Source organism: Aspergillus terreus, genomic scaffold (assembly GCF_000149615.1).
Source record: "Aspergillus terreus NIH2624 scaffold_5 genomic scaffold, whole genome shotgun sequence".
Classification (NCBI taxonomy): Eukaryota; Fungi; Ascomycota; class Eurotiomycetes; order Eurotiales; family Aspergillaceae; genus Aspergillus; species Aspergillus terreus.
Window position 1 is genome coordinate 133,597 of NT_165928.1, and position 26,311 is coordinate 159,907.

Consider the following 26,311-nt stretch of genomic DNA (forward strand, 5'->3'; position numbering starts at 1 on the left):
CGTTAGGTGGCTGCCGCATAGCCTGGATCAACGGATTTGACCTGAATAAGTGCCTTCTGGCGAGGCAGATGCTGAGAGACTTCTTGCATAGTCTATATAAGTCAGCCAGTTTCACTGGCTTGACATAGTGCTGTACGGCCATAGTCGATTGAGTCCTTATGGGTTTCTCCAAATACTAATTTGGATGTACAGCTCCGTGGGCTTGGTAAAATGCGTGAACATAGAGCTAGTGGCGCGCGAGTATGTGTCAACAGTAGTTAAAAGGGGACCAATGTGGTCAATCTCATCCTTTCCAGTCATAGCCGGATGCACCCCCGATGCAACTATCCGGGTATTCTTTGCCCAGCCTCACAACCGAACGTGGATTGCCTAGCACTCCATCCGTCTCCCATGCCGGACAGATTTAAAGGGGAGAGCATACACATACCACCAGACCTACACCTAGAGGTTGCACTTATTTATGGTAGGTAGAAGCTGCTATTTAAGAGTATCTTGCTTTAATGTGCATATGATGGGGGCTATGTGCAAGCCATCTGCTGCCAATGACACAAGAAACAGTCAATTAAAACACTATTCGCTGGAGTATTCTAATATAAAGTAACTGACCTCATGCAGAAATCCAGGAGTGCTATCATAGAAACAATAAGAAGGGGAAACTTATGAAAACAGGAAGACAGGGCTTAACACGGAAGTTTCTTCGTCATGTGATTGTATTAGATAGAGATACAGTATTGTATTTAGGTCACATATTATGTGAAAGCCAGTAATATCTGGTAAGAAAGGGTAATATTAAGCTGATCTTGAAACTACTGCCATGAGAGAAGCCCGCTGCAGTGACTATTGGAAAAACTAAGTGGCTATGTTGTGTTCCAATTACTTATTTGGCGTTCCGTAGTTCAGATATCTATTATACCAGTCCGGTTATATTCTTAATTGTTATAAGACCTTAATAACTAATTGGAAGGCATATAACTTTATTCAGTTCCATTAACTACCCATTACAATTTCGAGGGTAATTAGACTTCCTGCTCTTATTAGCATCAGCCATATTATGTCCCCAAGTACCCAAACCCTAATGAACGACCGCGATAACCTTCCTAACCTCAAAGAAAAGTTAATTAACGAGGTTGAGAACATTGAGATGTGCTCTTGGACCTGGGATATGAGATAATGGAAGCTGGGGAAACCTAGATCTGACTCAACAAAATAGCCATCACAAGACTAGCAAATGATTGAGGGGGCGCGGGCCAATCGAAAGGAGCAGATAAAATCAGGGCTAAATGGCAAGGAAATTGGAGCTGAAGATGAACAACGAGCAAACAACAGCACACAGAAAGAGACAGTCCAAGTACACAGCAAGGAGATACACAACCTAAAGCCCGGACAAGCACCTTGGGTATTGACTATGCAGAACAAAGCTAGCTACGGCTAACGATTGCCTGGCTCAGGATTTAGAGCTACCACAGAAAGCTCACAATTGCAAGCAAGCTAGACAAAGGAGCAAAACCTGGGGACGAGGCTTGGGTAACGACAGCCGTTTACTGGATAGCACTCGTCCCCTAATACTGAGTAGCGGTCTTGAGCCCCCATTCTGACATGCCCATCATCGCTTCACTCTCGAGCAGGAAAGGTGTAAACGGCTCTGTACCCACCTTGGTGGGCTTGAACTCCTTTTTGGTTTCCGCCTCGTGTTCTTTTCTTTCGGCCCCATGTGGATTCATGGCCCCGGTAAGCATCCCACCGAATGGCTTGAAAACCAGATCCTGGCTGGGATCTGGGTGCTTGTTGATGAAGCCCATGAACTCGCTCATTGTGTTCAGGTGGTATGGGGGGAGCCAGTATGTGTTTTCCATCACCTGCCAGCGAGGAGGGATGAGGCAGAATTCTACCACAGCGGTTAAGGGCTCACGACGCGAGGGCACAGTAAGGACGGTGAAAAGGCTTGGATCCGGATGGTCGTAAAGAAGGCTGCCAAGGGGGGAGAAGCGACCCAGGTCGTATTTGTATGGGTAACATGTCCCATGCCAGCCAGCAACATCAAAAGGTGTGTGGTCTTGAACGGAAGAGAACAGGTCGCCGTTGTACTTGTTGATCACAGTCCAATCAGCAGGACTACAGGTCGCAACACCGTCCTTAACAGTGCCATCGAACACGGCCTTGGGGACTTGGAAGTCCCGTGCATTAGCGAGTCCTGTAGAGCCGATGGTGCCGAGCTCGGGCAACTGGTAGTGACCCTGGTAGATTTCGCAGATGTAGCCCCGGGCAGGTCCAGCGGGGAGGTCAACTCGGTACTTGATTCCTCTAGGGATCACAGCAATCTCGTTGGGTCTATAGGAAGTCAATTTTAGGGTCTCAAGAAGCCTGCCACCCTCGAGTAGTAAGCGCTCACCTCACCAACATATTTCCAAATTCAGTCCGGATGTCCAACACTCCTGCCTGGGGTATGATAAGATACTCGCCATCGGATGACGTATAGACGGTATTAGGCGGCATATTCTCCGTCGCCCCATATACCATATATCCAAGACCGGTCTTGGTAGGGATACTTCCGGCTTGGCAGACGAGTTTCTGCGCAGAAACCCAGTCAAGGCCGGACTCCATCTCGAAGTCTCCCCATTTAAACGTATTCGGAGTCATGGCTCGGGGCCCCTGAAAGCCCGACGGAGATGAAGCCTTGGTCTTGTAGGGGGAAAACGGTCCGCGTTCAGATGCAGCCTTCTCGCGATAGATCCAGCTCTGACAGTTAAGGGCTCGCGGAGTCGTGAAAGAGCTGTTGGTGATACGTTCGATAAGCAACTTGTAGGGGGCGACTTGAGGGGCATTTTGTCCAACTGGGTTTGCACCCGGCAGGGCCTCGGAGCTGAAGTCCATTCAGTCAGTAACGGGTCTCGTCGTCGGGCCGACGATTCAGAGGGTATACATACTGGTGATAGACCCCAAATCCGACCAAGTATTCGTACTTTTCGGGGAAGTCGAACTTTGTGACGGGCATGATGTCTGGTAGCAGCAGAAGTTAGATATCACGAATCTTGTTAACAATTAGAAAGGTGCTGTATACGTACTGGTTAAGCTGAGCAGCAGTCGAGGGAAGTAATTGTCTGTAGATTGTCGAGGTCTGGGATTGACTGGATACCCCGTGTCTCTCCGACCAGGACGACTGTTTGATTTTATATCCAGCGGGATAGACAATTCTAGGTCACCTTATGAAAGTACATTTGGTATTCATACCTACCAGTGCCGTTGAACCGGATATTTGTAAGCGGCTCCCCGCGTATCCTCAACCCCCGAGAGCCCGACGTTCCGAGCCTGCGGGCCCCCGCAATACTTAGTTTCTGGTGCAGACTATGGAGCACATATTCGCGGCCATTTCATGATGTTGATCGTCCTCTCCCCACTTTCCTGTATTGCTCACTTCGGTGTCCGAGACGGAGATAGGCGATGAGGTGCAGATTACAGTGCGACAAAATCCGAGTGCCGCTTTTACTGGTTCATTTGGACCTACTTCTGCTGTGATGATCTGGAGGGCAGCGCCAGCACACCCAACCAACTGGAAGCCCTGTAAAGTGGCTACCAAGCTTCCGGCAGCCCGGCTCTACCCTTTCCCTATCTGAGCTATACATACAAACTGCAGCACGAGACAGGGATAGTTCGGAGGCAAAGAGGACTAAGCTCATCAGGTCGGCCCCTGTTGTCTGCTGCAAATATACACTGCCAGAACGGTCCTCGCTGGTGGCTGCATCATCATTGCCACGCCCATCGAAGGGTCGCTATCCAGACTGACGTTGCTCGGTCCGGGGTCGGTAACATATTGGACGATCTTCCCAGAGCCGAAAAGTGGAACGAGGACCACGTGCCAACAATGTAGTATCATGCCGCAATAGGGTCAACTCTGCAGAAGATGTCCTCCACTAGGATGGAGTTATCGGGGCACCGTCTTAACTCCGTCACTAGTGGGCTTGACGGGACAATAAAGGGTTGTTCTAAGTATTAATACTCAAAGCCCTTGCCAAGATGTCGAAATAACTCCTCTGGTGTTTCATAACCACTCATCTGCGCGCCCAGACACTCATTTTGGTATTCTTGCCCCGTGACACGGCTGGCATTATGGACTGCAAGTCGTACCACCAAGCCGCCCATCTTGAAGGAGTGTTGTCACGCTTCGTCGGCATCGAATCTGCTACAGCCAAAAGGGTGTTCACCGGTGCACACCCATGCCAGGGAATGTACTGGACACCCACCGGCGCAAAGCCACCAGTTGCTTTCTTTTTGGTTCATTACAGCACAGACTTCACTGAACACTACCTCGCTGGCCCTCTCTCTGCGCGTGGCTATGGTGTTCTAGGCTTCAACACGCGCTTTCGAGGCAATGATGAGGTCTTCATCCTAGAGGAAGCGCTGGATGACATTGCGGCTGGGATGCAGTGGCTCCGTGACATTGGTGGAGCAGAGAAAATTGTCTTCATTGGAAACTCAGGCGGTGGTTCTCTCGGAGCCGCTTACCAGGCCACAGCGCAGCAAAATCCGTCTTGGGTGGCTGCAGACGCATTCATTTTCCTCAATGCCCATTTAGGGCGTCCGGACGGATTGACCAACTGGTTGGATCCGTCTGTCGTCGACGAAAAGGACCCTGTCAAGACCGATGCCTCTCTCGATATGTACAATCCCGCCAATACGGTTCCGTACTCGAAGGAGTTCATTAGCCGCTACCGAGCTGCTCAGAGGGAACGCAACCAAAGGATCACAGATTGGGCAAAGGCCGAGCTGAGACGTCTGAATGACGTCGGTATCCCGGACCGCATTTTCCCGATCTATCGTGCCACGGCTGATTTGAGGTTCAATGACCCGACAATTGATCCTTCCAACCGGACGACTCCATCTAGCTATCTCGGAGATCCTGCGAAGGCAAATCGTGGCATTCCTCTCTTTGGTCGCACCACTACCCTCCGTACCTGGCTATCTATGTGGAGCCTCGAGGACTCGAAGTGCAGGCTCGAGCCTTACTTATCAGAGTTACACCTGCCAACGTTCGTCATCCAGGGCGATGCGGATGCTGGGATATTCCCTCCGGAGGCTCGTCATATCTACAACCTTGTCGCCGCGCAAGACAAGGAGCTGAAGATGGTGCCGGGTGGGCATATATTCACATATGATCCCGAAAACCTCCGCAATGTGATCAATGTGATCCAAGAATGGGTTAGCCAGAAGCTTTGAAAGCGAGGCACAGGTACGAAGCAGCTGAACGGCGAGGGGTAGAACATTGAGTCACACCTGAGGACGGACGAGAACGACCTATACATGAACTGATCGGGCAGATAGACCACCACCATCCCTTGTTGTTGCGCATTTCATGTAGGTTGTTCATTTGGCCAAGTATTGTATGTATTTCCTTGCTCGGGCCAATCCATGTCAACGAACTGCAATTCAACACAACGATCTCTTCCTAGGTAGCATCCTGTCACTTGTCTCTTTGGCTCAGCTGATAGTCTCCTTCGTATCAGTATTGCATATATTCCTCCGCGGCGGCTAGAGCGCCCTCCGTTGTCGTCTTTATCCCTAAACTACATTCAAGTTGATAAGTAGATGCGTAACGGGCCGGGTTACAGATACACCTACGAATGGCGAGGGCATATCCCAATAGCAGATATCTTCGGAAAGCATGCAGCCGACAAGATCCCTTAGAGTTTGAGCTTCCTTTTTGCACTTCGCAGTTCAGTAATGATTCTTAAAGCGGAACAACGCGTCCCTTTTGGCTCACATGATGACCCACGTCTCCTGTTCAGGAGTGTACGGATTATTTCGGCAGTATTCGGCATATCACCAATTTCTCTATTTTCGAACCGCGCATTTATAAGGGCGTTCAACCAACCCGGTTTCATGAAGCTAATCGTGTTTATATATTGAGTGCTGCTATTTCAGAGGGCGGAGTGTTCCCTCCAATTAAAGAAGTTTACCCTACGCAGTTTCGCTCTCATCGAATCCTGAAAGCTCTACTTATGATACCGAAAACCCGCTTGAACAGCTAGAGTTTTCCTATCACTTACATATACGCTGTGATAGAGTATTTTCTTCAAGTAAACTATGCAAAATCTGGTCCCTACGTCACTAGCAAACCGAAATAGTAACTTCTTCATACCCAGTCTGCGTCCGAATCCAAAGGACAAATCGAGGAAAGGACGTCAAACAGCCATATATCGCCAGAGACAATGAGGTATTGAAGCCAGCTTAGGCCGATCTGGGCTAGTGAATGCTTCTCAAATGTATCCACCACTCGTTTACTGAGCTGGCGAAACTCCTCACCCGCACTAAAGCTGCTTGGTGGAGGCTTTGGCTCCCACCGAAGGCCTGCCCGATCAGTCACATCCCTTAGCATCCTTGCACACGTTCCACAAGGTTCCTCATGGTCTCCTCGATAGCTATAGGAGCCATAACGGATTGAGGTGAAATGCAGGTATAATATACCGGCCATTGCATGCACCCCGGAACGCGGCTCTGCGCTCGCTCGACGCAAACTCGCCTCAAGGTAGGTGTGAAAGGCATTCTCAAAGCCAAGTCCATATACAGCAGAAACACCATTCTCATGGTTTTGGGCAGCTGTATCACTTCTCCAATCTAAGAGGTCGTGCATCGCCATAATCAATTGCGGTGAAACAAGCCCTTCCTCAAGAGACCCCTGGCCCCACAGGTAGCTGCTGTACGGCGTTGTGCAACCTCCGACAGCCCTCCAGGCCATCACCGCATTCACCGTCAGCTCGTCTCCTGTTCCAACTGCTTGTAGTGCAGCTCCGTCGGCTATTACGTTCACTGCCTGGCCACCAGTTTCGTAAGCTACACCCGCGAAAAGTGCGATCATGCGTATCCTTGTCTCGTATTCTCCAGTGGTAAAGGCATGGTAATCATCAGAAACTGCCACATGAGAAATCATAGCGGAGCCCACTGCTTTTTCGGGTTCCTGCCAAGCAGATGTCACGATCGAGCAGCAGAGAGCTGTTTGTTCATCGCATGCAGTGGCAAGCAAGCTTGATGCAGGATTGAAGACATGACCCGGACACCGATGGGCGATAAATCGCATCGCATTTGCTTTTTTGTCCACATGAGCGATGCTCAGAGGATTTCCCTGATAATAGCTGTGGGCAATGGCCTCGCAGCCCCTCCGTGCGGCTGCTACGGTTCCAGGGCCAAAGCTTTTCATAAGATGAAGGCAAAGATCTGAACGTGACCTGGTCCACTTGGAGACTGCGCGCTCCGAAGTATCTTGGGGTTACTGAATAACGTCACGGCAATATTCCATTGCATCTGCCCAGCTTTGACTTTCAGGGATTTTTAATATCCCGAGATGTGACAGTAGCCCATTTTTCATAATCCTCTTATGCACCGATTCTGCATACAAGCAATCAAGTGAGCAAGAATGGGCGAAGAGACCAGTCCCTGCTTCTAATTCCTCCAACACACGGTTCAAGGATGAGCGAAGCTCTGGGCTGATGTTTGCCGGGTGATTCTCGCTTGCCCATGCTCTTGACCCATCAATATCACCATTCCGTGTCTTCTCGGGATTACGGTTATCGAGTACCATAGCATTGGCAGCCTGAGTCATTGGTTGGCAGGTGGAAGGGTACGATTTAATCACACAGACTCGGCTGTTGAAGTAAGTACGTTGCAAGCAGTAAATAAACCGAAGGTAAAATGAGAATGAATCTAATTGAGCTTCACGAAGTAAAGTCGGGGGACCAAAGTATTTTTATACGTTTCCATCTATTTGCATACCTCGCATTCGATTCATTAGTGGCTCAGGTATATACGCCGCCTTATAAACTAAAACATCGTATTGCACCTGCACAATATCACAAAGGGTATAATTTCCACATGTTTCCTTGCTTGCGATAATACTGGTTGAACCTAATTCCACCCATTTGCCAATGAAAGTCAAGTGCGCAATGCGCCTGGAAGGCAGACAAGATTCCCGCAGCTGTGTGGTTGCACAAACGTCCACATAATGCAGCTGTGTTCGTTTTAAGAGAGGGGTGTGTCGCCGATTTGCGACTAAACAGGCACCTGGCAGCTGTGCGGTTGCGTAAACGTTACGCAAAACTACCTTACGCTTGGCTCAGACTAGGGCCTATTTGCCCGCAAATTCTCTTCTAGATAGTGACTGCTCCCACGGTTTCTGAGGGGGACACTTGAAAAAGCTCCTATCTGCTGTCAGTGGACTATCCTGAGGACCAAGGATTCTGCTTATACGAAGTAGGAGTAGGTATTAACCGATACGAATTTCTCCATTTGGAACGAACGAAGTTGACATCGCCAGCCTTCCCATTCCCACCCTACTACTAGTTACTCTGAGCATAACTTCGGACGTAGCTCTGTCGTCCCTCTGCCCTCCAAGCACATTCCGAGTGCCGGCTTCCGGGTATCCCCGCCCCTTATCCATAGTGGCAATTACATTCACAATAGCAGTGGCTGGCTGCGCTGCATTTGCACTATAGCCATTCGTCAGTACTCGACTCATAAGTTGCAGGGAAGCATACGTACGGTTGACCCAGCACAATTCAGGAAGCTGCATCCCCCATGGGTTGAGCAGCAGTACGAAACGCAATCTGGTGGAGTAGGGTTAGACAAGTAGTGCTCCGAAGAACTTTTACCTACCAACACATTGGCGTTTCATGAGCTATGATTAGATCGTTAGCATGGTAGGATCACTATGCATATGCGTGGAGAGAAGCAATAAGGGCGCATTTTCATACCTCATTCTCACCACCATCGGTGGGAGCACTCCAGACGATTCCAGCAAATGCTGTAAGGAGAAGACTATAAGCAGAAAGGCGCATGATTTGAGGAAAGCTGGACACTAAAACCCCTGGGTGAAGTCATTCAATATCATTTGACCACTCGGTGCTATGCTGGGGTTTCCCTCGATTTTATACTCGCAACTGGCTTCGGCTTGAGTACCGGTCGCACATTTTTCTTGCCTCCCGGTATCCGATGTCATTGATGGAATGTCAATTGTCCTTCTATACGAGTGCTGCGATATCACACGACTTGGAGGTCGAGAAAGTGAGGAATACGAGCCACTAATATTGTCTTGTGGCCCAATCAAACACGCTTCTCGTCGTGCACCGGCTAAATAAGTTGCTTCCCTGTGGGATCCGTATATTTCTTCAGAACCTGGACCCATTATATACCATCTATTAAGAATATGAAGTGCAAGTGAAAGGGAAGAATGCACAATGAGAAGGAAGGTGGACAATGCTGAACCTGGACGACGCCACGGGATAAACTCGGCACGAGAGGCGGTGCGCAGCAACAGGATAAAAGAGTAGGTGTGTAGAGTACAGGATCATTGCATACTTTAGGCTCATCACGTCTCCATCTTATGGCCGGCTGAATCCTGCGCTTGCAGAGGTCCGAGATGGTTGGATTTCTACTCCTTCCCCGCTTCGCAAAGGAGGCAAACGCGGCAGCTTATTACGAGAAAATCATGGAAACGCCATATCTCTACATGGAAGACGACGACAGGATCTCCACTTACTCATTCGGTGCTCAGTTGACCAGCGGGAGACGAGTGATGGATTTGCCAGGGAAGAGTCATCTAAGTGGTGAAACTGAAGGCTCAATACTTCATTAGATCTCACCTCCAGATCTCACGACTTGCACTTTACCTGCGAAGGGCCAAGTTAATATCCCCCTGCAAGATGGGAGGTGTGTCCTCGGTTGCCTCCAGGCTTTGCGGTTCAGCGACCATCACCAGAATACGTACCTGAATGGTTGGGACCTTTGTCAAGCAGCATCAGCCCAGTCTCTCTTGGAAAGTTGCGGACCTCTCTTTCATTGACTCTCCCCATAAGCAGAGTTTGTATGAGAAGTGTTTGTCCGAATGGGACATGACGAAGCCTAAGGCTCCTAAGTTGTTGCCTGCCTCGGCTATTTCCTAAGCAGTCCTTCACACACAGCTCACCCAATCCATCCAATCCACCCTAAAGGTATTCTTGAGCTTCATCTCTTCTATTCTTTCACGCGATAAACAGCGTTATTGAGCTCAAACATTGAGGCAGTATGACACCTATGGTTTGAGCATAAGAAATTCAACATATTAAGAAATATATATTTCGTCTATGTGGGCTTCATGACTAGCCGAATTAGGTATATCCAGGACATTAGTACATTATTGATATGACAGCAAATGAATGAAAGGAATGCAAAGCTGAGCTTAGGAGACACCAGCTTGTTCAGCCTAAGGCTTCGAGAGTTGTTCCTTGCGGAAGAAGAGCAAGAACCCGGCACTACGTCACCAGTTAGTCTCTCCATCCAATGCGTTCTTCGCACCATCTGACAAGGAATGACTTACCAAACCAGTAACTGGCAGAAGAGTGCGACCCAAAACCATGCATTGGCGACTGCATCTGCCCCCTTCGTGACGTCTGGGGAGATTGGCCCCGGGCCTACATTATTCGGTCCGAAAGCCCTGGCGCAGATCGTCGCGATGGAACCGAGGATCTGCGAGACAATAAGGGTGAAACACATGTGCATGCGAGTGAGCGTTTGCAGTAGGATGATTCCAAATCCAAGACCCTGGATGGTGTCTAAAACGCCCAACCAGAGCCAGAGACTCCGGGATACCAGGGCTCCCCCGGTATAGCCGCCAGCGACCCAGGGAAGGAAATACCCGATACCAGAAACACCCCACCAGATCTGGATGAAGCGAGGGGCCCCAAGGCCACAGGCGAAGACAGGTAGGAACCAGCTGTGTTGTTTGGAGAATTGGCTGACCAGGTAGAGGAAGGCCACCCAGACAAAACCAAAGAAGACGATGCAGAGGATGACGACCTGCCATGCGTGTGTGTGGATAGACGTCCACAGGACTGGAGGAGAAAGGGGCGTCAGTACATGTAAAGACACGGGCACGGTGGACTTCATGAAAAGGGGACATACAGCTCCAATTACGGCCATACGGGGCACTGAGGAAGAAGTTCTGCAAGATGACGGCCACGAAGTTCCAAAGGACGATTTTCCGTCGGAACAGAGACTTGTAGAACGAAGGCACCTTGCCCGGGCTTTGCCGATAGTAGTTGGGAAGACCGAAAATCAGGAGGAGACCAATGGCCCATAGGAGCATGGCGATGGGATAACAAATGGCGCTGTGAGAAGTTAGCTATCCTTTTCCTCCAAAGGTAAGAATTAGAACACGTACGTCATCTTCCAGGTGTTGGAGATCTGATTCTCAGCAACCAGGAGACCCTCGCTCGAGGCCTTGCTCAAGGTGGAACCCCAGTACCAAAGCACGATGATATATGCCTGCTGGATGCCCTGAATAACACAGGCCCGGAAGATCCATTTCTTGACAGGCGCACCGCCTTCATCACCAAAGTTCAACGCGAAGAAGATCGAGCCACTTGAGGAGGCCGCAGCGTAGAATCCACTACCAATATTCTGGATCCAGCCTCGCGTAAAGGAGTCGCCTTCCCAGTGGGCAGAGCCGATGAATAAGAAGGCAATGCCGTAGAGGAACCAGGGAGTCGAAAGGCATACTACAGACTTGAAATACCGGAAAACAAGCCACCAACAGGCCGACGTAATGGCATATACCGTGGCAATACCATACAACTTCTCGGCAGTCTGACCCACCTCACCTGTAAGCAGTGTAATCTGGTAGGAATTGGCAGCGACAATTTGACCGAGAGCCAGGAAGATGGTATAGATGGGCCAGTCACCGATCTTAATCTGCATCCACTTCTTCAGTCCCGTCGGGGGGACGTAGTCTTTGCCGAGCAAAAATTCATCATCCGTGTCGTCGTCGTCATGGAAATCGTGTCCGCTATGTCGTGACGCTGCATCATCCGCGTAGAAAGAACCTCCCGGCGAGGCATTGTGTTTGTCGCGGTAGACCGATGGGGTTGGCGATTTGATACGGCCCAGTCTCGCATCGCGGAATTTGTCAAACCACTTCCGTTCGGACTTGATGAGATATTCCTCGATACAGAATTGAGTCTCCGAGTTGGACCCGTTCAAGCCCTCCAATCGCCGCTCGAATTCTTTGTAGTACTCGCCGTTGCTGTCAGTGAAGAAGGGGTCGACCTTCTGCAGCTTGAAGTCCTTCTTGTTCCCGACGACGGTGTCAAGAGACAAGACGGAGGCACTGCTTAGTCGATTTCCTGGTTCGGCAAAGGGCTTGGGTGGAGGAAGAAGAGTTTGGTCGGCTGAGGGTGGCGTAGCTGGACTGAGCGGAGGCATAACGGAGTGGTGGGGATGTAATGAATCTTCACTATAGCGTCGGGGTGTTGATACAACGCGACTACCGGGTGATTGAACAGCCTGTGCCCGCCTGCTCTCCTCGATCTGAGCCGGGGTGAGAGTATACTCTTCGTCCCCGTAGAAGCTGAGGATGGAATCCGTATCGCTACCGGCCTCGCCGTCAGAGTGTTCTGCGCTGTTCTCATCTTCCTCGGCAATATTCTCTGCGTCCTGTCCGCGACGGCCCCGGCCACGGCGAGACACATGACCTGGGCCTGATCGGACACCGAGCGAGAGTGAGCGTTGCAGTCCGGATGGCTTCACCGCGTCGCCGGGGCTAGGGTCTCGACTGTAAATGTTCTTCTGCGGTATGGGGGAAGCAGCCAGGTGGTTGAGGTTGGAGTAACTGCTGTCTCGGGAGTGAGGGATAGAACGGTTCATTTTCTGCATCATCAAGGGGCTGCTCGGACGAGTTGACGGCGTTAAGGCACCGGTGGGCGTCATTGAACTGGACGGAGTCATAGGGAGACCATGGCCCTTGGTGACCTGCTTATTGTGCACCTGTATGGCTGTTGACTGCAGAATCTCCAAATCCTCCACCCACTGGGCGACGGGAAACCGCTGTTTCGCAGACCTGGCACGCATCATAGCCCGAGTTTCTTGTTTGGAGCTGAGGGCAGCCTCGATGGCGAGCTTGAACTGGACGAGCAGGTGCGATGTTGAGACGGACTCGACATTATACCACCAACCAGGCATCTGTCCTAGACCGCCGACTCGGGCTCCGATACCCAAGGCGCCTTTCCGGCCGAATTCGACTGCGACTAGACCGAACGGTTCGTCGCGCGAAGGAATCAGGGCGAATTCCGCACCAGAGAAGATGTAGGGTGGCAGCGCGGTGAATTCGGGGCGCGAGAAGACCCGACCAGGATACACCTTCATCATACGATCGAGCTTCAATGCCGCGAATCGACCATAGAGATCGATCACAGGACCAACGCAAATCAGTTGCACGTTGGGGCGTGCTTCCAACACTGCGGGCATCACATCTGCGATCAAATCCACACCCTTCTGCATGGACCAACGCCCAACAAACACGAGCAGGTCTGCATCAGGATTCTGCTCCAAGCCAGCCCATTCCTGCGCCTGTCGTTTGAGCTCACCACGGGCGGCTTCGAAGTCAGCATTAACCTGGATGTCTTCGTCCTTGGGTAGGCCGCTCTCTTTGGTCCATTCACCAACATCCGATGGATCCGGGTTGGGCAAGTTACCGACCTTGCGGAGACCCCAGAAAATAGGATAACGCGCGTAAGAGCGCTTACCGTACTTCTTGGACACACCTACCGCTCCGAAGCCCTGTTGGTGAACGCGGAGATAACTGGCGCCAGCGTGGAGAAGGTTGAACACTTCACCGAATTGAACATAGGAGCGGACCGTTTCAAGATCAAGGTTGAACACTGAGCAAACCTCTTCCTTTTCCTTCTGCGTGCGCATAGGCCACAAGCCCTGGAACTCGGCGTTATGCAGGGATAGACAGGCGGGGATAGTCTCAGGAAGCAGGTAAAGCGGTGCCAGAGAGCCGTGGTAATCGTTAATATGGTACAAGTCAATAGGGAAGCGCCGAATGGTCTCTGCGATGCATTGGTTCCAAGCAGAGTAATAGATAGCACTCTCAAGATCATCCATGCGTGCAGGATAGGGCTCAGACTTCGTCTGCTGACGGAACACGGGTGCGTCAAGGAGGACGTAGGTAATATTGTTGAGAATGTGGTACTGGACTTCCACCTGGTATGACTTACCCAGGATGGTCACCGTCATGGGCTCCGCGGGGGTATCAACGGGGTAGTCAACTCCGCCAACACAAGGGACAACCCAGATGAGGTCCTGGTGGCCGAGCGTCTTCCCCATGAGCTGGGCCATTACGCCGAGGCCGCCGATCTTGATCTTGATGGCCCAGTCCTCGATGTCGTACTCCATGGTAGCAATCAAGACCATGCGCCGCTTGCCTGCCGCAGCAGCTCCCAGGGCGGTGGTGCTCTGCATGAAGCCAGACTTCTCAGCCAGACGCATGAGCGGGTTGGGTGGACCCGTCTTCCCTGCCTGCATTTGCTTGAACTTCCGCCGCAGAGCCAGTGGGATCATGGAGTGTGTTTCGCTGACACCGACCTGGTTGAACTTGACCTTGTAGAACGACTTCATGAAGATGTAGACACAAGCCGACGCGGTTATGACGGGAATGATCCAGAACAGGACGAACATGGCGATCTGAACGCTTTGGTGTCCGACAGGAACCAACTGGTAGTGTAACCGTGCATCGCTGATGTAGAACTTCCATGAAAGGTAGGGCGAAGGTGGATGATCCGTAATGTTGATGAGCGTTGCCGAGAGGGACGATGGAGGCAGTCGGTCCAGGATATAATCGTTGTCGGTGTCACCCAGCACCCAGCTCTGGTCGGGTTGACCATCTGGATTCATGCCCCAGACGTTGAGCTGACCGACGGCCGGCCATTCGGATGTAAAGTGGTACTTCCAGTACCCGTCCTTGGTATCCAAGTCGACCTCATTGTCCAGTCCGCCGTCAAACCCGTACTGGTTGTACGGCCCGTTGAAGAAGACATGCGGGAAGCGTCGCTGCACATTGTGGTCCCAACCATAGTCTCCTTCCTGCACATAGTCGCTGCTACCGGTCCAGCGACTCCAGTACTCAACACGGACATGGTGGCCTTTCCATGCTTGCTTGCTGGTGCCAGACCATTCAAGCGCATTGATTGTATCATTACCACCCTTATAAGGGATCCAGTCCGAGAACGACGTTCCCCAGTTGGTAGAGTACCGATACATATCAGCGCCAGCGGCGTGGTGCTGGATGAACAATGTCCCATTGTCCTCCTGGTGAAGAAGACTGCTCGAGTAATTGGCTGAATGGAAGACCATGGGGTTGTCGATCTGCCCGATTCGGAATAGGAAGTGGTCCACTGCGTTCGTGGAGGCGCTCCCGTCCGCGTTGGTGGCATTGTTCACGGTGATTCTATGGACTCCGTTGTATACACCAGTCAGGCTGGCGGTCCACTGCCACACACCTGGGATCTGGCCGGTTAGCTTGCCCTTCTGTTCGGGGATAGTCGAGCAATGGACGGTGTTGAGGTCGATCGAAGGTGTCTTCCCTATCTCGGTCGATGAGTTGAATGAAATAGCCTTAGTCACTGCGTCGCAGTCCATCTCTTCTGAGAACTGCAGCTCGAGGGGCACCGTCTCGGATGCATCCGGTGCCACGGTCGAACGCAGTGGTGAGTCGTGACCGGCATTCTCATTATCGCTCGGCTGAAACTTCGTGATCATGGGCCGTGGCTTCTTGAACAGCTTTGAAGGCACGTAGGCTCGGAACTCATAGCGGTCCATCGTCAAGTTTGGATAGCAGCCGTTGAACTCTTTGGATCCACCAAAGCCGAGTTTTTGGGTACTCGCCTCCAGCTTAAGCTCGTCGTACGGGTAGAAGAGGTTCTTGACGTGCGTCCCAGCCGGGAACGGGGCGATAAGGGCGTCGTCATTGTCGGTGCAGTTGAATTCATAGCTCATCGTGCGATTGACATTCTGATACACCAGCCAGACCATCTGATTTTTGTCAACGGAGCCCAGATCTTGCACATTTGGATTGATGTCCCGTCGCACCGACCACATGCCGGTCTCGGTGGCTGTGTCATTCGAACCGGGATAGTAGACAGACTCGGTTTTCTTGGATAGGGTCGAAATCAAGTAGCCTTCATTCAACATCGGAAAGTCCTCGCGCATCTGGTACATGTGCTTGAGAATATTGCGGACTGGATGAGACGGGTCGCGATGGTCGTAGGACACAGTCTCGTCATTGCAGCCATTGCGGCCAGCCTCAATAGGCCATTTGTAGTATTGGGAGGAGTCCAACGAGAAGCATCCATGGGTTCTCCATGCGGTTGCAGGCGACATTGCCTGTCGCCCATAGATGTAGTTGGTCGCCGTTGCATCCAAAACGTAGAAGGCTTGCTCTTCGCCCCATAGAAGAAGAGGGATACCGGGCAGCATAAGGGTAGTAATAAAGGTACCAAGCAGTTGCCGCTCGACACCATACTGGATAGCTGGCCAGCGGAACACATCTTGGTTGGTGACACCATACATATGCCTCGGGTCGAACTTTCCAGTATTGGCATTGATCAGGTCGTTCGTCTGAAGCATCTCATTCCATGCATTAACCCAATCCACCTGCAAGTCGAAGCCAGCATCTAGTTGACCATCCATGCCTAGGAACCGGGTGAGACTGCGATAGATTGAGTAGTGGAATGCGGCTCCGTCAATGGCCTCATGGCCCGCCTCGCGAAGAAAATGCTGCGGGTCGGAGTCACTGGTCAAATTCATGGCTTCCATAATATCATCCACTTTTTGGTTGGATTGACGACCGCGGCCCAGGTAGATGGAACCGAACTGATTACCACCAGTGATCTCACCGGCAATAAAGAAGTTCTTCTTTCCGACCTTGCGCGCGCACTCGCGATAGGCCTTGGACATCTCTCCCAGCGCGTCGACTGTAGACTGGGTCGCCTTGTCGTACCGGAAGCCATCGATATCAAAGGAGGCAATGATCATACACGAATGACGGATCAAGCGTTCTCGCACAGTAGGATGCCACTCCCTAAGGCGATCCTGGACCGAGGCGAACTTAGCAAGCTGCCGTTTCCAGTCAGGCCAAACGCCAAAGGCTTCAATATCTCCGTATTGATCAAAGTCGCTGTTGTAACACCCGACAAGGCCAGAGGTCAGGGACGCGTTGACCGGCATGCCATCTTCATACCAGAAGCGGGGATAGTCGCAGGTCGCATTATATTCGTTTCCGATGTCGAAATCGACGTAGCGACGGTCTGACTTCCATACAGCTTTGTATTCCTTTTCAGAAAACGGCGTCGACGTGTTGAGATGTCCTTCGAAGCCGATGAGATCGCCCATTCTGCATTGATGATTAGCTGCTTTCTCTTCTGTTTCGGGGAGGTAGAAGCAACTCACGTAGCGATGGTGTTATCCAGCACAACATACATTCCACGCTTGTGGATCTCGGTGATGGCGTTGCGCCACGTTTCCAGCGTTCCAAAGTGTTGGTCGAGAAGGGTGGTGTCGAGCGCCGAATAGCCATCAGAACCCCATGGCTGGTTCATCAAGATCGTGCCGGCAAGGTACAAGCCCTGTCGCTGTCAGCATTTTCCTGTCGTCGGCCACCGTAGTATTACGTACCTTGATACCCATTCCCTGGAGATAATCCAGGGTGTCGAGTAGTCCGGCCACATCACCACCATGGCGCATTTGATTCGAGTTCAGATCATGTTCGAACTGGCTTCCGTTGATATTGTCGTTGGTTGGGTCACCGTTGACAAATCGATCCATGAATAGGGTATAGAATGGGAACCGCCAGTTGTCTGGGGATGGGTGATAGGCACCCTGATGGTCCGGCCATTCTCCCCAGTAATCAGCGGGATTCGTTGCGGATTTGTTCTGGTTGATGTTGTAATCGAGGAGCGATTCGTCGTACGGCCAGCATGATGCCACCGATGCGAGCAGTGCGACGACTCCTATGGAAGTCCTCCACATTGTGGATGGGCTGGGGGATCGTCGGTCGATCAGACTCGGATCGATCACTCAGCAAGCACAACGATGACCGATTGCGAAGATTTCCCAACCTGCAGTCGAGAGAAGACCTGTTATTCGCCGCGCATGTATTGGAAGACGAATTTCCGAGACACTTTTCTCGGAACGTGGGAAACGAATGAGAGGTCGTGCGCGAAGTCAGGCCACTGGCGGCAGCGCAGTTGTAACCGAGGGGAAGTTGGAATCAAACGAATGCGAAAGGCAAAAACGAAAGACGAAGAACGAACAGGAAATGTCAGATAATAGCTAGAACTCCAGACAGGGACACGATACAGCTTATGATAAAGGGCTGGGGGATATCTACCTAACGGGTCGCGGTGCTAGTGACACACAGAATATGGATAACTGCTAATAATAACATCAGCCTGATACTAGAGCCAGCTTCATTGCTTTGCCTTCGGTCCACATGCACTGAAATCGACTAGGGACATGGGTACAAGGACACTAGAAGGATGTGACAGTGGCCATTCACGTTGCAGCCTCCGTAACCGACAGGTTCTTCGTTTAGCATCCATCCACTAGACCGACCTTACCATAAGGCAGTTTCCTGGTTGCATGGATACGAGAAGTAAAATTTCCCAGAGCAGACTAGAGTGTCAAGGCGGAATACTCCGTACAGCTAGAATCGGTGGCAATGGCTACATTGTCGTATCGCTAACGCCCTATTGTAATCGAGTCTACTCCGGATATGCCGGTGGAGCGTGCCAATAATGGGCCCGATGGAGCTGTCGATGCTTGAGCCAGTGACTACGCCGTTCCAAGACCTCTTTGACACCCATGAACTAGTGCGGCTCGACCCTGAACATCTGTAGTTCCCTTGACGCTCGTCGGGGACGCATCCCACCTTTGTATGCGTCTCCTGGGTCGCCCTCTGGTGATGTTGGCGTTATCTCACGCAATACGAAGGATGCCTGCGAACCTAGAATCCCATGGTGCAATCCTCGTGGGACGATTGGCTGTGGATAACATGGTTGGGCTGCGTGAAACTTCCGAGTCACACTAAACGGCGAGTGCAGCAGATGTCTCAGGCTAATAATAATGGTCTTAGCGAGCAACGTGGTCGGTAGGAGTCCGGTGAATCCAAAATTGGATAGAATTAGATAAGACCCGCGTTTGCTGAGTGGTTGTACCGTCGAGGGCAGAGATTGTGGCGTTGAGGTACCTGATTCACTCCGACACGACGCTAGCCCTTATATCTGCAACATGGGTCTCGTACGGATCAGACAGTGTATACAATCGATTTCTGAGTTATTCTTAATTCTCCTATCCCTTCCATGGTCTCTTCCCCTCCACCGAGGAATGCAGAAGCGTTGTCAAAAAATTTCTAGAAAGAATGTAGAAGCCGGCAGACCCACGGACCAGCGTCGTCGAGATTTTCGGGTCGGGCGAACCCAGCCAAGGCCTGTGAGACACGGGATGGACCCGAGAACAAGTCAACAGGCCAGAAAACAAGCCCTTATCTCCACCGACGGTGCTGCCAAGCCCGGTATTGTTCGTGTTCCCGATACTGCCTGCCGACGGAGTCAACACCACGTTTCGTTGTGACAGTACGTTACTTGCGGTGCAGGGAACAAAACACAAAAAGAGACAAAAGTGGATAGAATTGGCGGATGGGATCAGTTGAGGCTTGGATTGCATCGTCCGACACTTCCGGGGAGCTGGAATTGGGTAAAATTGAACAGAAGTGCTCAACCCAACAGTCTTATGCTCTTATGCTTGTGGACATTAGTCTGTTCAGACAGAGCCTTCATACCAAATTTATTTGTTGATGTTTATTATACAGAGTAGAATCACGACAATACCTGAATATTAGTGGAGTTATATATATTTGATCTGGAGGTCCATAGGATACAATGGACCATCTGGCAGGGACAAGGAGATATATATTTCCTCAAACAACAGAGCACCACCAGGAAGTGACGGGATAAAGAGATTCTTCTCCAACATTTGGTGAATCATCAGGAAGAGGAATCCCAATAAAATTCCTATCGCTAATCAGGAGGATTTTGGTGGCTGAGGTGATGTACTGATACTGCCTGCAGTGGGTGGAGGGACATCTACGGAGTAGAGTGAACGGCAGAGGAAGAGATTTTCTACCACCCACTTCTCTCTTACTATATATGGCTTTTCTCCGTACGACGGGAACTCTATCAATTTAAGTAGTTGTGGGAGTCCGTTTCTCACACGACGGTGGACACTATACTAACATATGGGTACTGTGTGTCAACATTATTATTTCCCACAGATGTACTCCGTATGGTCGTCTTGTCACCTATGAACAATCCTTCCCCCAGTGAGTCTCGAAAACAAGCCCAGCTGAGGTTGCCTATACGAGAACCTCATCCATACGAACCCTGGACCACAGAAGGCTGGCGTCTGTGGCACAATAATATCCCCACATATTATTATTATTAACCGATTCTTGCCGATGGGACGACGTTTGTCTGGTATTACCCTTCCGGAGTATATTCCCCATAGTCCATCTGAGACCCCGTTTCGTCATGCAACTGCCTCCGCCAATACTGGTTCAGAACTGAGCCAGCCACGATTGAGCATGTCTCCAATGAAGAACGGTTCTTCGGCTTTGTCCGAGCGAGGATCCTCCAGGTTCTCCTCCCTCTCCCTGCCCTTGTGCATCACGAGGGCTACAGCACATGCTGGCAGATCCCTCCCCTTTTCTGTACGGCGTAGGTTTCCTTGGATCTGTCCGGCTCTATTCGTTCCCTCTTTCCTTACTGTCCTTCATTCCGGCCGTTGCCTGCCACTCTTTTGCCATTCGGGCTGTCATTCTCTTTGCTTCGTCCCCTGCACGCTCTTTTTGGACAGCGGTCTCATCCCACGGTTTTCTGCCCTCTTACTTGTATTCTCGAGGCTGTGGCTTATCCCAATCATCCTTCGTTTATCATTGGCGATAGTGTGACCTTATCAATCGTAAGAGACCTATATGCTTTCGTGACGTGTCAGACGCGCTCCACCATCACGAACGGGGCCAGGCAGTGTTTTTCCTTTTGGGCTTATATCATATACGTTCCTTTGTCATGTCCTTTTTTCTTTCCTGCCTCTATCTGAGCCTGTGTGGCTCAGCATTGGCAGCCAATCTCACGTCATGGAAATCCAGATCCATCTACCAGACGATGACGGACAGGTTCGCGCGGACCGACGGCTCGACCACCGCCGCGTGCAACACCACCGCCGGTTTGTACTGCGGAGGGACGTGGCGCGGCACGATCAATCATCTCGACTACATCCAGGGGATGGGCTTCGATGCGGTCATGATCTCCCCCATCATCGAGAATATCGATGGCCGCGTCTCCTACGGTGAAGCCTACCATGGGTACTGGCCGCTGGACCTGGAGTCTTTGAACACACGCTTCGGCACGAAACAAGACCTCCTCGATTTGAGTAATGCGCTCCACTCGCGCGGGATGTACCTGATGATGGATACCGTGATTAATAACATGGCATATATGACGCGTGGGCAGGACCCTGCGACGGCAATTGACTACTCGGTGTTCACGCCGTTCAACAACGCAGATTATTTTCATCCCTACTGCAAGATCACGGATTGGAACAACTTCACCGACGCCAGGCTGTGTCAGACGGGTGATCTGGAGGTCGCATTGCCCGACCTGTTCACAGAGCATACGGACGTGCAGGATCGTCTCATAAGCTGGGCCAAGGAAATGATCCAAACGTATTCCATCGACGGACTTCGCATTGACGCCGCCAAACATGTCGATACCGAGTTTCTCGCCAGATTTGTGAACGAAGTCGATGTATTCACCACCGGAGAGGTCCTCCAGCGCGAAGTTGACATCATCTGCGACTACCACAACAAATACATTACCAGCATGCCCAATTACCCGATCTACTTCTCCATGCTGGATGCCTTCACAGAGGGCAACACGTCGTCATTGATGATCCAAGTGGAAGCAATGAAGGGTCCTTGTCACGACATTACCGCCCTTGTATCTTTTTCTGAGAACCATGACCAGCCGCGGATTCCCAGCATGAACAAAGACATCGCGGTATGCACCCTGCCTGTAACTCTACCCCGGACGCTGTCTAACTCATCCCTCAGCTCGCCAAAAATGTCCTCACTTTCACCATTCTCTTTGACGGCATCCCCATGATCTATCAAGGTCAAGAGCAACACTTGGACGGATCTGGGACACCGAAAAACCGTGAAGCCCTGTGGTTGTCCAAGTATGATACCCAAGCCGAATTATACCAACTGCTCGCCAAACTCAACGCGATCCGCAAACATGCCACCTCCCTGGGCAGCGACTACCTCTATGCGCAAACCAGACCTATCTACCGGGGCGGAAGTGAGCTCGCATTCTACAAAGGCATCGAGGGCCGACAGGTGATTATGGTTCTATCATCACAAGGCGCTCAGGGAAATCCATACGATCTGTATCTCCCCGTGTCATATAATCCGGGAACAGCGGTGATGGAGGTCCTCAACTGTGTGAACTCCACGGTGGGTGACGACGGTCAGCTCAAGGTGCCCATGGAGAAGGGAGAGCCGCGGGTATTCTTCCCGACTGAGCTGATGGGCGGAAGCGGACTGTGTGGATATTCCAAGGACAATGTTACGGTTTCTCAGTTGAAAACAGGGCACGACTCGACATCCCGGGGAAGCAAGATGACGGGCAGTGCTGCTCTTGCTATGATACTGTCGTTAGGAGCGAGCCTGGTGTTATGGTGAACGAAGATACCTTTTCCTTTCCTTCTTTCTGTCTTGCTTTCGTTCGCTTTCCCCTTCCGAGATACCTGCTTTGGGTTTCTGCTATGTCCCTCTGTGTTCTTTTTTTCTTCATTTTCTATACATTCTCGGCTGCTTGGCCATTTGCACATTATGGATACACCGTCCTCCCTTTGGCGTGTGATTGTTCTATTCCACTGGCTGCAAAGCCATTCCTCTGTGTACAGGTACCCTGTATATTAATACCTATAATAACGATACCCTCCATACCCCATTGTGCTATTGGTGGTAGTGTTACCGTAGCCGAATTTTACTCTCCACAGACAGTACGAGAAGTTTCACCGAAATATTACCGCACGCCCAAAAAAAGAAAACGCAGACCCATAATCCTACAGGTCTCACACCGACCCAATTCTCGGAATCTCGCCTGGAACAGAAAAGATCGAAGAGTGGGCATGTCTCGGAGATCAGGGACCAGTGGGGCAGGGCTCAGAGCTTTCTTCCAGAGCCGGCGGATGTCCTTCAACGGATCAACTGCCGGTACTCCCAACCATCGCGCAAGATGGTCTGATTCACCTGATTATAATCCAGGAACAATCTTACTGTGGTCCAATGAACAATCGGGTCAGGGGTCTCACACAGATAAGAAAACGTAGCAATAAGAAGGTTGCGAGGCGCTGGCTAGCGGTAACCAAAATCCAGAATCATTACCGCTGTATTTCAGTGGACGATTGCCATCCGGCCGAATTCATGATCTCCGTTGTCATCAAAAACCACCTCGGTCCAGTGGACAGTACTATTCCCTCATAGTCCGAACTCAGATCGAAGGAATGTTCTCATTCCTGTCGTCCTGCCTTCCTCGAAGGGGCGGCCATGTGAAGAAACAGAAACAGATAGAAGGTTGGCACCCCGTCGCCAATACCGGCCACGCCGTTATCAGCCTCGCTAAGATGACGGAATTGCAGAAGCAGCAACGCAATTGGACACATTACCCTCTTGGAACGCACCCGATAACAGGCTAATCTTCCAGGGGTTTGAATGGCACGTCCCGGCAGACCGGAGGCACTGGCGGCGGCTGCGGCGCGCATTGCCCGGATTGAAGGCCATCGGAATTGACTACATATGGCTTCCGCCCGGATGCAAGGGGATGGACCCGTCGGGGAACGGGTATGATATCTATGATCTATATGACTTGGGGGAGTTTGATCAGAAAGGCTCTATCGGTACGAAATGGGGGACCCGGGAGGAGCTGCACGAGTTAGTTAACGACGCTCATGCCCTCGGACTGGGGGTCTATTGGGACGCGGTTCTCAACCACAAGGCTGGTGCGGATCACACCGAGCGCTTCAAGGCCGTCAGGGTTAATCCGGAAAGTAGGTCAATGGTTTCCTTGGTTTGCTGTGGGAGGATGAATATGCTGATCATCTAGGACGAAACGTGACAATCTCCAAGCCATTAGAGATCGAGGGCTGGGTCGGCTTTGACTTCGCGGGCCGTGGTGATCTTTACAGCCCGATGAAGTATCACTGGGAGCACTTTTCCGGGGTGGACTGGGATGAACAGAGTAAAGAGAAGGCCGTCTTTCGCATCCTGGGCCAGAACAAGGATTGGGCGCACGACGTGTCTACGGAGAATGGGAATTATGACTATCTGATGTTTGCTGATCTGGATCTATGGCACCCAGAGGTGCGGGACGATTTGATCAATTGGGGCACCTGGATCACCAAGGAACTAGCTTTGGACGGGATGCGACTGGATGCCGCGAAACATATGTCAACGGATTTCCAGAAGATTTTTGCTGAGCGCATCCGCACAAGGGTGAACCCGAATCTCTTCGTCATGGGGGAATACTGGTCTGGGGACATCCAAGATGTGGTGCGATATCTGGAGGAGATGCAGCATACGGTGTCCGCGTATGATGTGCCGCTGCTGAACCGATTCTCCAGTCTGTCCAGAACGAAAGGAGCGGATCTCCGGGGAGTCTTCAAGGATACACTGGTGCAGCGCAGGCCCGGGCATACAGTGGTAAGATATGTTCAATGTTCTATCAGAGTGCACTGCTGACCTGGACGAAGACGATCGTCGCAAATCATGACACGGTAAGTGCAGCATCTACCAGCCTACTTATGCGTGATGCTGATTTTCATAGCAACCTGGACAAATGATGGATGTATGTCTTCTCGCTCGATACATTCCCCACCCTCATTTTCCCCAGCTCACCCTCACAGACCCCAGTCAAGCCGTGGTTCAAACCGCTAGCCTACGCCCTGACCCTCCTCCGCAAAGAAGGCCATCCCTGTGTCTTCTATGGAGACCTATACGGCATCCGCGCAAACGTCAAACGCCCAATGACTCCCGCCTGCAAGGGCAAACTGCCCATCCTAACACAAGCCCGCAAGCACTTTGCGTACGGCGAACAACAGGACTATTTCGACGCTCCTCATTGTATCGGTATGCCTCTGGCCATTTATGACCACATAGCTGGCTGTGATCGGCTGACCATTCAGGATTCGTCCGGTACGGAAACGCCCGCCATCGCGGTCTCGCCTGCGTCATGAGCAATTTGGGCCCGGCGACCAAGCGGATGTATGTTGGGCCTGGACATATGAACGAGGAGTGGACGGACATCCTACAACCAAGCAGACCATCCGTTCTCATTGACAAACGGGGATATGGGGATTTCCCCGTTGACGGGATGAGCGTCAGTGTGTGGGTTGACTCGGCCGCTGCTGGCGCAGCTAATCTCAGTGAGAATTTGTATGTTCACCCCTCGCGTCGTTCTCTCCCGATCCTTTGCATGTGGCTGACCGCGCCCTTTTTCATAGCGATATCAACATTTACAACCCATAGTCAGCTGGCTGGGTTGAGAGATGAGTTTTCGGCTCGCCCAGCCAGTATATAGCCACGAAGCGATGGATCCAGTCTTATAGGGTTAAAGTCCGGCTTGACTTTCCCCAGCGTCAGAAGCAAGTCAGGAAGAACATCGACTGCACCGCCTTCGTCTCACGTTCTCTTCTCCCCTCTGACACCGAAATAGACTATGTCGTTACAAACACCAAGTACAAGCCGTTTTACTCCGAATCGTCCTAATCGATTTTAATAGAGCCAGTCTAATACTTCAACCATGTCCTGTATCTATGCGGGACCAACTCGAAGGCGTTTTTCCGTTCTTGATGCTGTCGCTCAAAGAATTTCCTCCTTGTTACTCTCGACAGGCTCCTCATGTATGATGCGGGCCTACCATAATGTCCCAATGCAAGATTGATACATTGTTCACTCTTTCTTCCCTTCTGCAGCCCCTGACAGGCGACGTTAATCCTGTCTCCCAGAACTTGGCTAATGGATATCAACATGATCTTTCCACCCTCAAACAGCGTCCTTTTGTCAATTCCTGTCTATAGGGAGTGTGGCTAAGACTTGTTAGCCCGGTTATAATGGATGAACAGTCCTTGAGGGCCGAATGAGGCTAGCGGCGCTTAAACTGCGCGACCCTGCCGTTCTGCACGGCCGGAGTTTGTATGGGCAGTGACGGGTCCCTATATGTTACGGAAAGTCATTGGCTCACCGGACTGTCATCTGAACCACCAGACTTCAGCGAGGCGTGAGGCAGCAAGTTATCAGAAAGAGGGTGACTTCAGCTGGGGAGGGGTTGTGGCAACCCGATCAGCTGCGCTTGTTGAGGCAACGTTGCTTACCACCCTTGGGGAGTCAGAACAGTGT

General features: G+C 51.3%; 7 protein-coding genes across 7 annotated transcripts; 3 read left to right on the forward strand and 4 right to left on the reverse strand.

Annotated features, from left to right (window-relative positions):
* Window positions 1–1,559: 1,559 nt before the first annotated feature.
* ATEG_03618 (homogentisate 1,2-dioxygenase) lies at window positions 1,560–2,992 on the reverse strand (the record flags this gene model as incomplete). Its single annotated transcript, XM_001212796.1, has 3 exons — window positions 1,560–2,328; window positions 2,390–2,860; window positions 2,925–2,992. 3 exons carry the CDS (start codon window positions 2,990–2,992, stop codon window positions 1,560–1,562), a joined length of 1,308 nt encoding a protein of 435 aa, XP_001212796.1.
* Window positions 2,993–4,104: 1,112 nt separating this feature from the next.
* Window positions 4,105–5,211, forward strand: ATEG_03619 (uncharacterized protein; the record flags this gene model as incomplete). The annotated part of the gene is made up of 1 exon (XM_001212797.1): window positions 4,105–5,211. The coding sequence occupies one exon, from the start codon at window positions 4,105–4,107 to the stop codon at window positions 5,209–5,211; it is 1,107 nt and encodes a 368-aa protein (XP_001212797.1).
* Window positions 5,212–6,127: 916 nt separating this feature from the next.
* Window positions 6,128–7,591, reverse strand: ATEG_03620 (uncharacterized protein; the record flags this gene model as incomplete). Its single annotated transcript, XM_001212798.1, has 3 exons — window positions 6,128–6,342; window positions 6,460–7,181; window positions 7,386–7,591. The coding sequence occupies 3 exons, from the start codon at window positions 7,589–7,591 to the stop codon at window positions 6,128–6,130; spliced, it is 1,143 nt and encodes a 380-aa protein (XP_001212798.1).
* Window positions 7,592–8,251: 660 nt separating this feature from the next.
* On the reverse strand, window positions 8,252–8,822 carry ATEG_03621 (uncharacterized protein; the record flags this gene model as incomplete). The annotated part of the gene is made up of 3 exons (XM_001212799.1): window positions 8,252–8,474; window positions 8,637–8,662; window positions 8,739–8,822. The coding sequence occupies 3 exons, from the start codon at window positions 8,820–8,822 to the stop codon at window positions 8,252–8,254; spliced, it is 333 nt and encodes a 110-aa protein (XP_001212799.1).
* A 1,403-nt stretch (window positions 8,823–10,225) lies between these two features.
* ags1 (alpha-1,3-glucan synthase Ags1) lies at window positions 10,226–17,826 on the reverse strand (the record flags this gene model as incomplete). Its single annotated transcript, XM_001212800.1, has 6 exons — window positions 10,226–10,274; window positions 10,340–10,853; window positions 10,924–11,129; window positions 11,183–17,191; window positions 17,248–17,423; window positions 17,473–17,826. 6 exons carry the CDS (start codon window positions 17,824–17,826, stop codon window positions 10,226–10,228), a joined length of 7,308 nt encoding a protein of 2,435 aa, XP_001212800.1.
* Window positions 17,827–21,017: 3,191 nt separating this feature from the next.
* On the forward strand, window positions 21,018–22,594 carry ATEG_03623 (alpha-amylase; the record flags this gene model as incomplete). The annotated part of the gene is made up of 2 exons (XM_001212801.1): window positions 21,018–21,911; window positions 21,965–22,594. The coding sequence occupies 2 exons, from the start codon at window positions 21,018–21,020 to the stop codon at window positions 22,592–22,594; spliced, it is 1,524 nt and encodes a 507-aa protein (XP_001212801.1).
* A 1,144-nt stretch (window positions 22,595–23,738) lies between these two features.
* Window positions 23,739–25,681, forward strand: ATEG_03624 (alpha-amylase; the record flags this gene model as incomplete). The annotated part of the gene is made up of 7 exons (XM_001212802.1): window positions 23,739–23,964; window positions 24,021–24,616; window positions 24,667–24,690; window positions 24,741–24,761; window positions 24,820–25,042; window positions 25,099–25,348; window positions 25,522–25,681. 7 exons carry the CDS (start codon window positions 23,739–23,741, stop codon window positions 25,679–25,681), a joined length of 1,500 nt encoding a protein of 499 aa, XP_001212802.1.
* Between the last annotated feature and the right edge of the window lie 630 nt (window positions 25,682–26,311).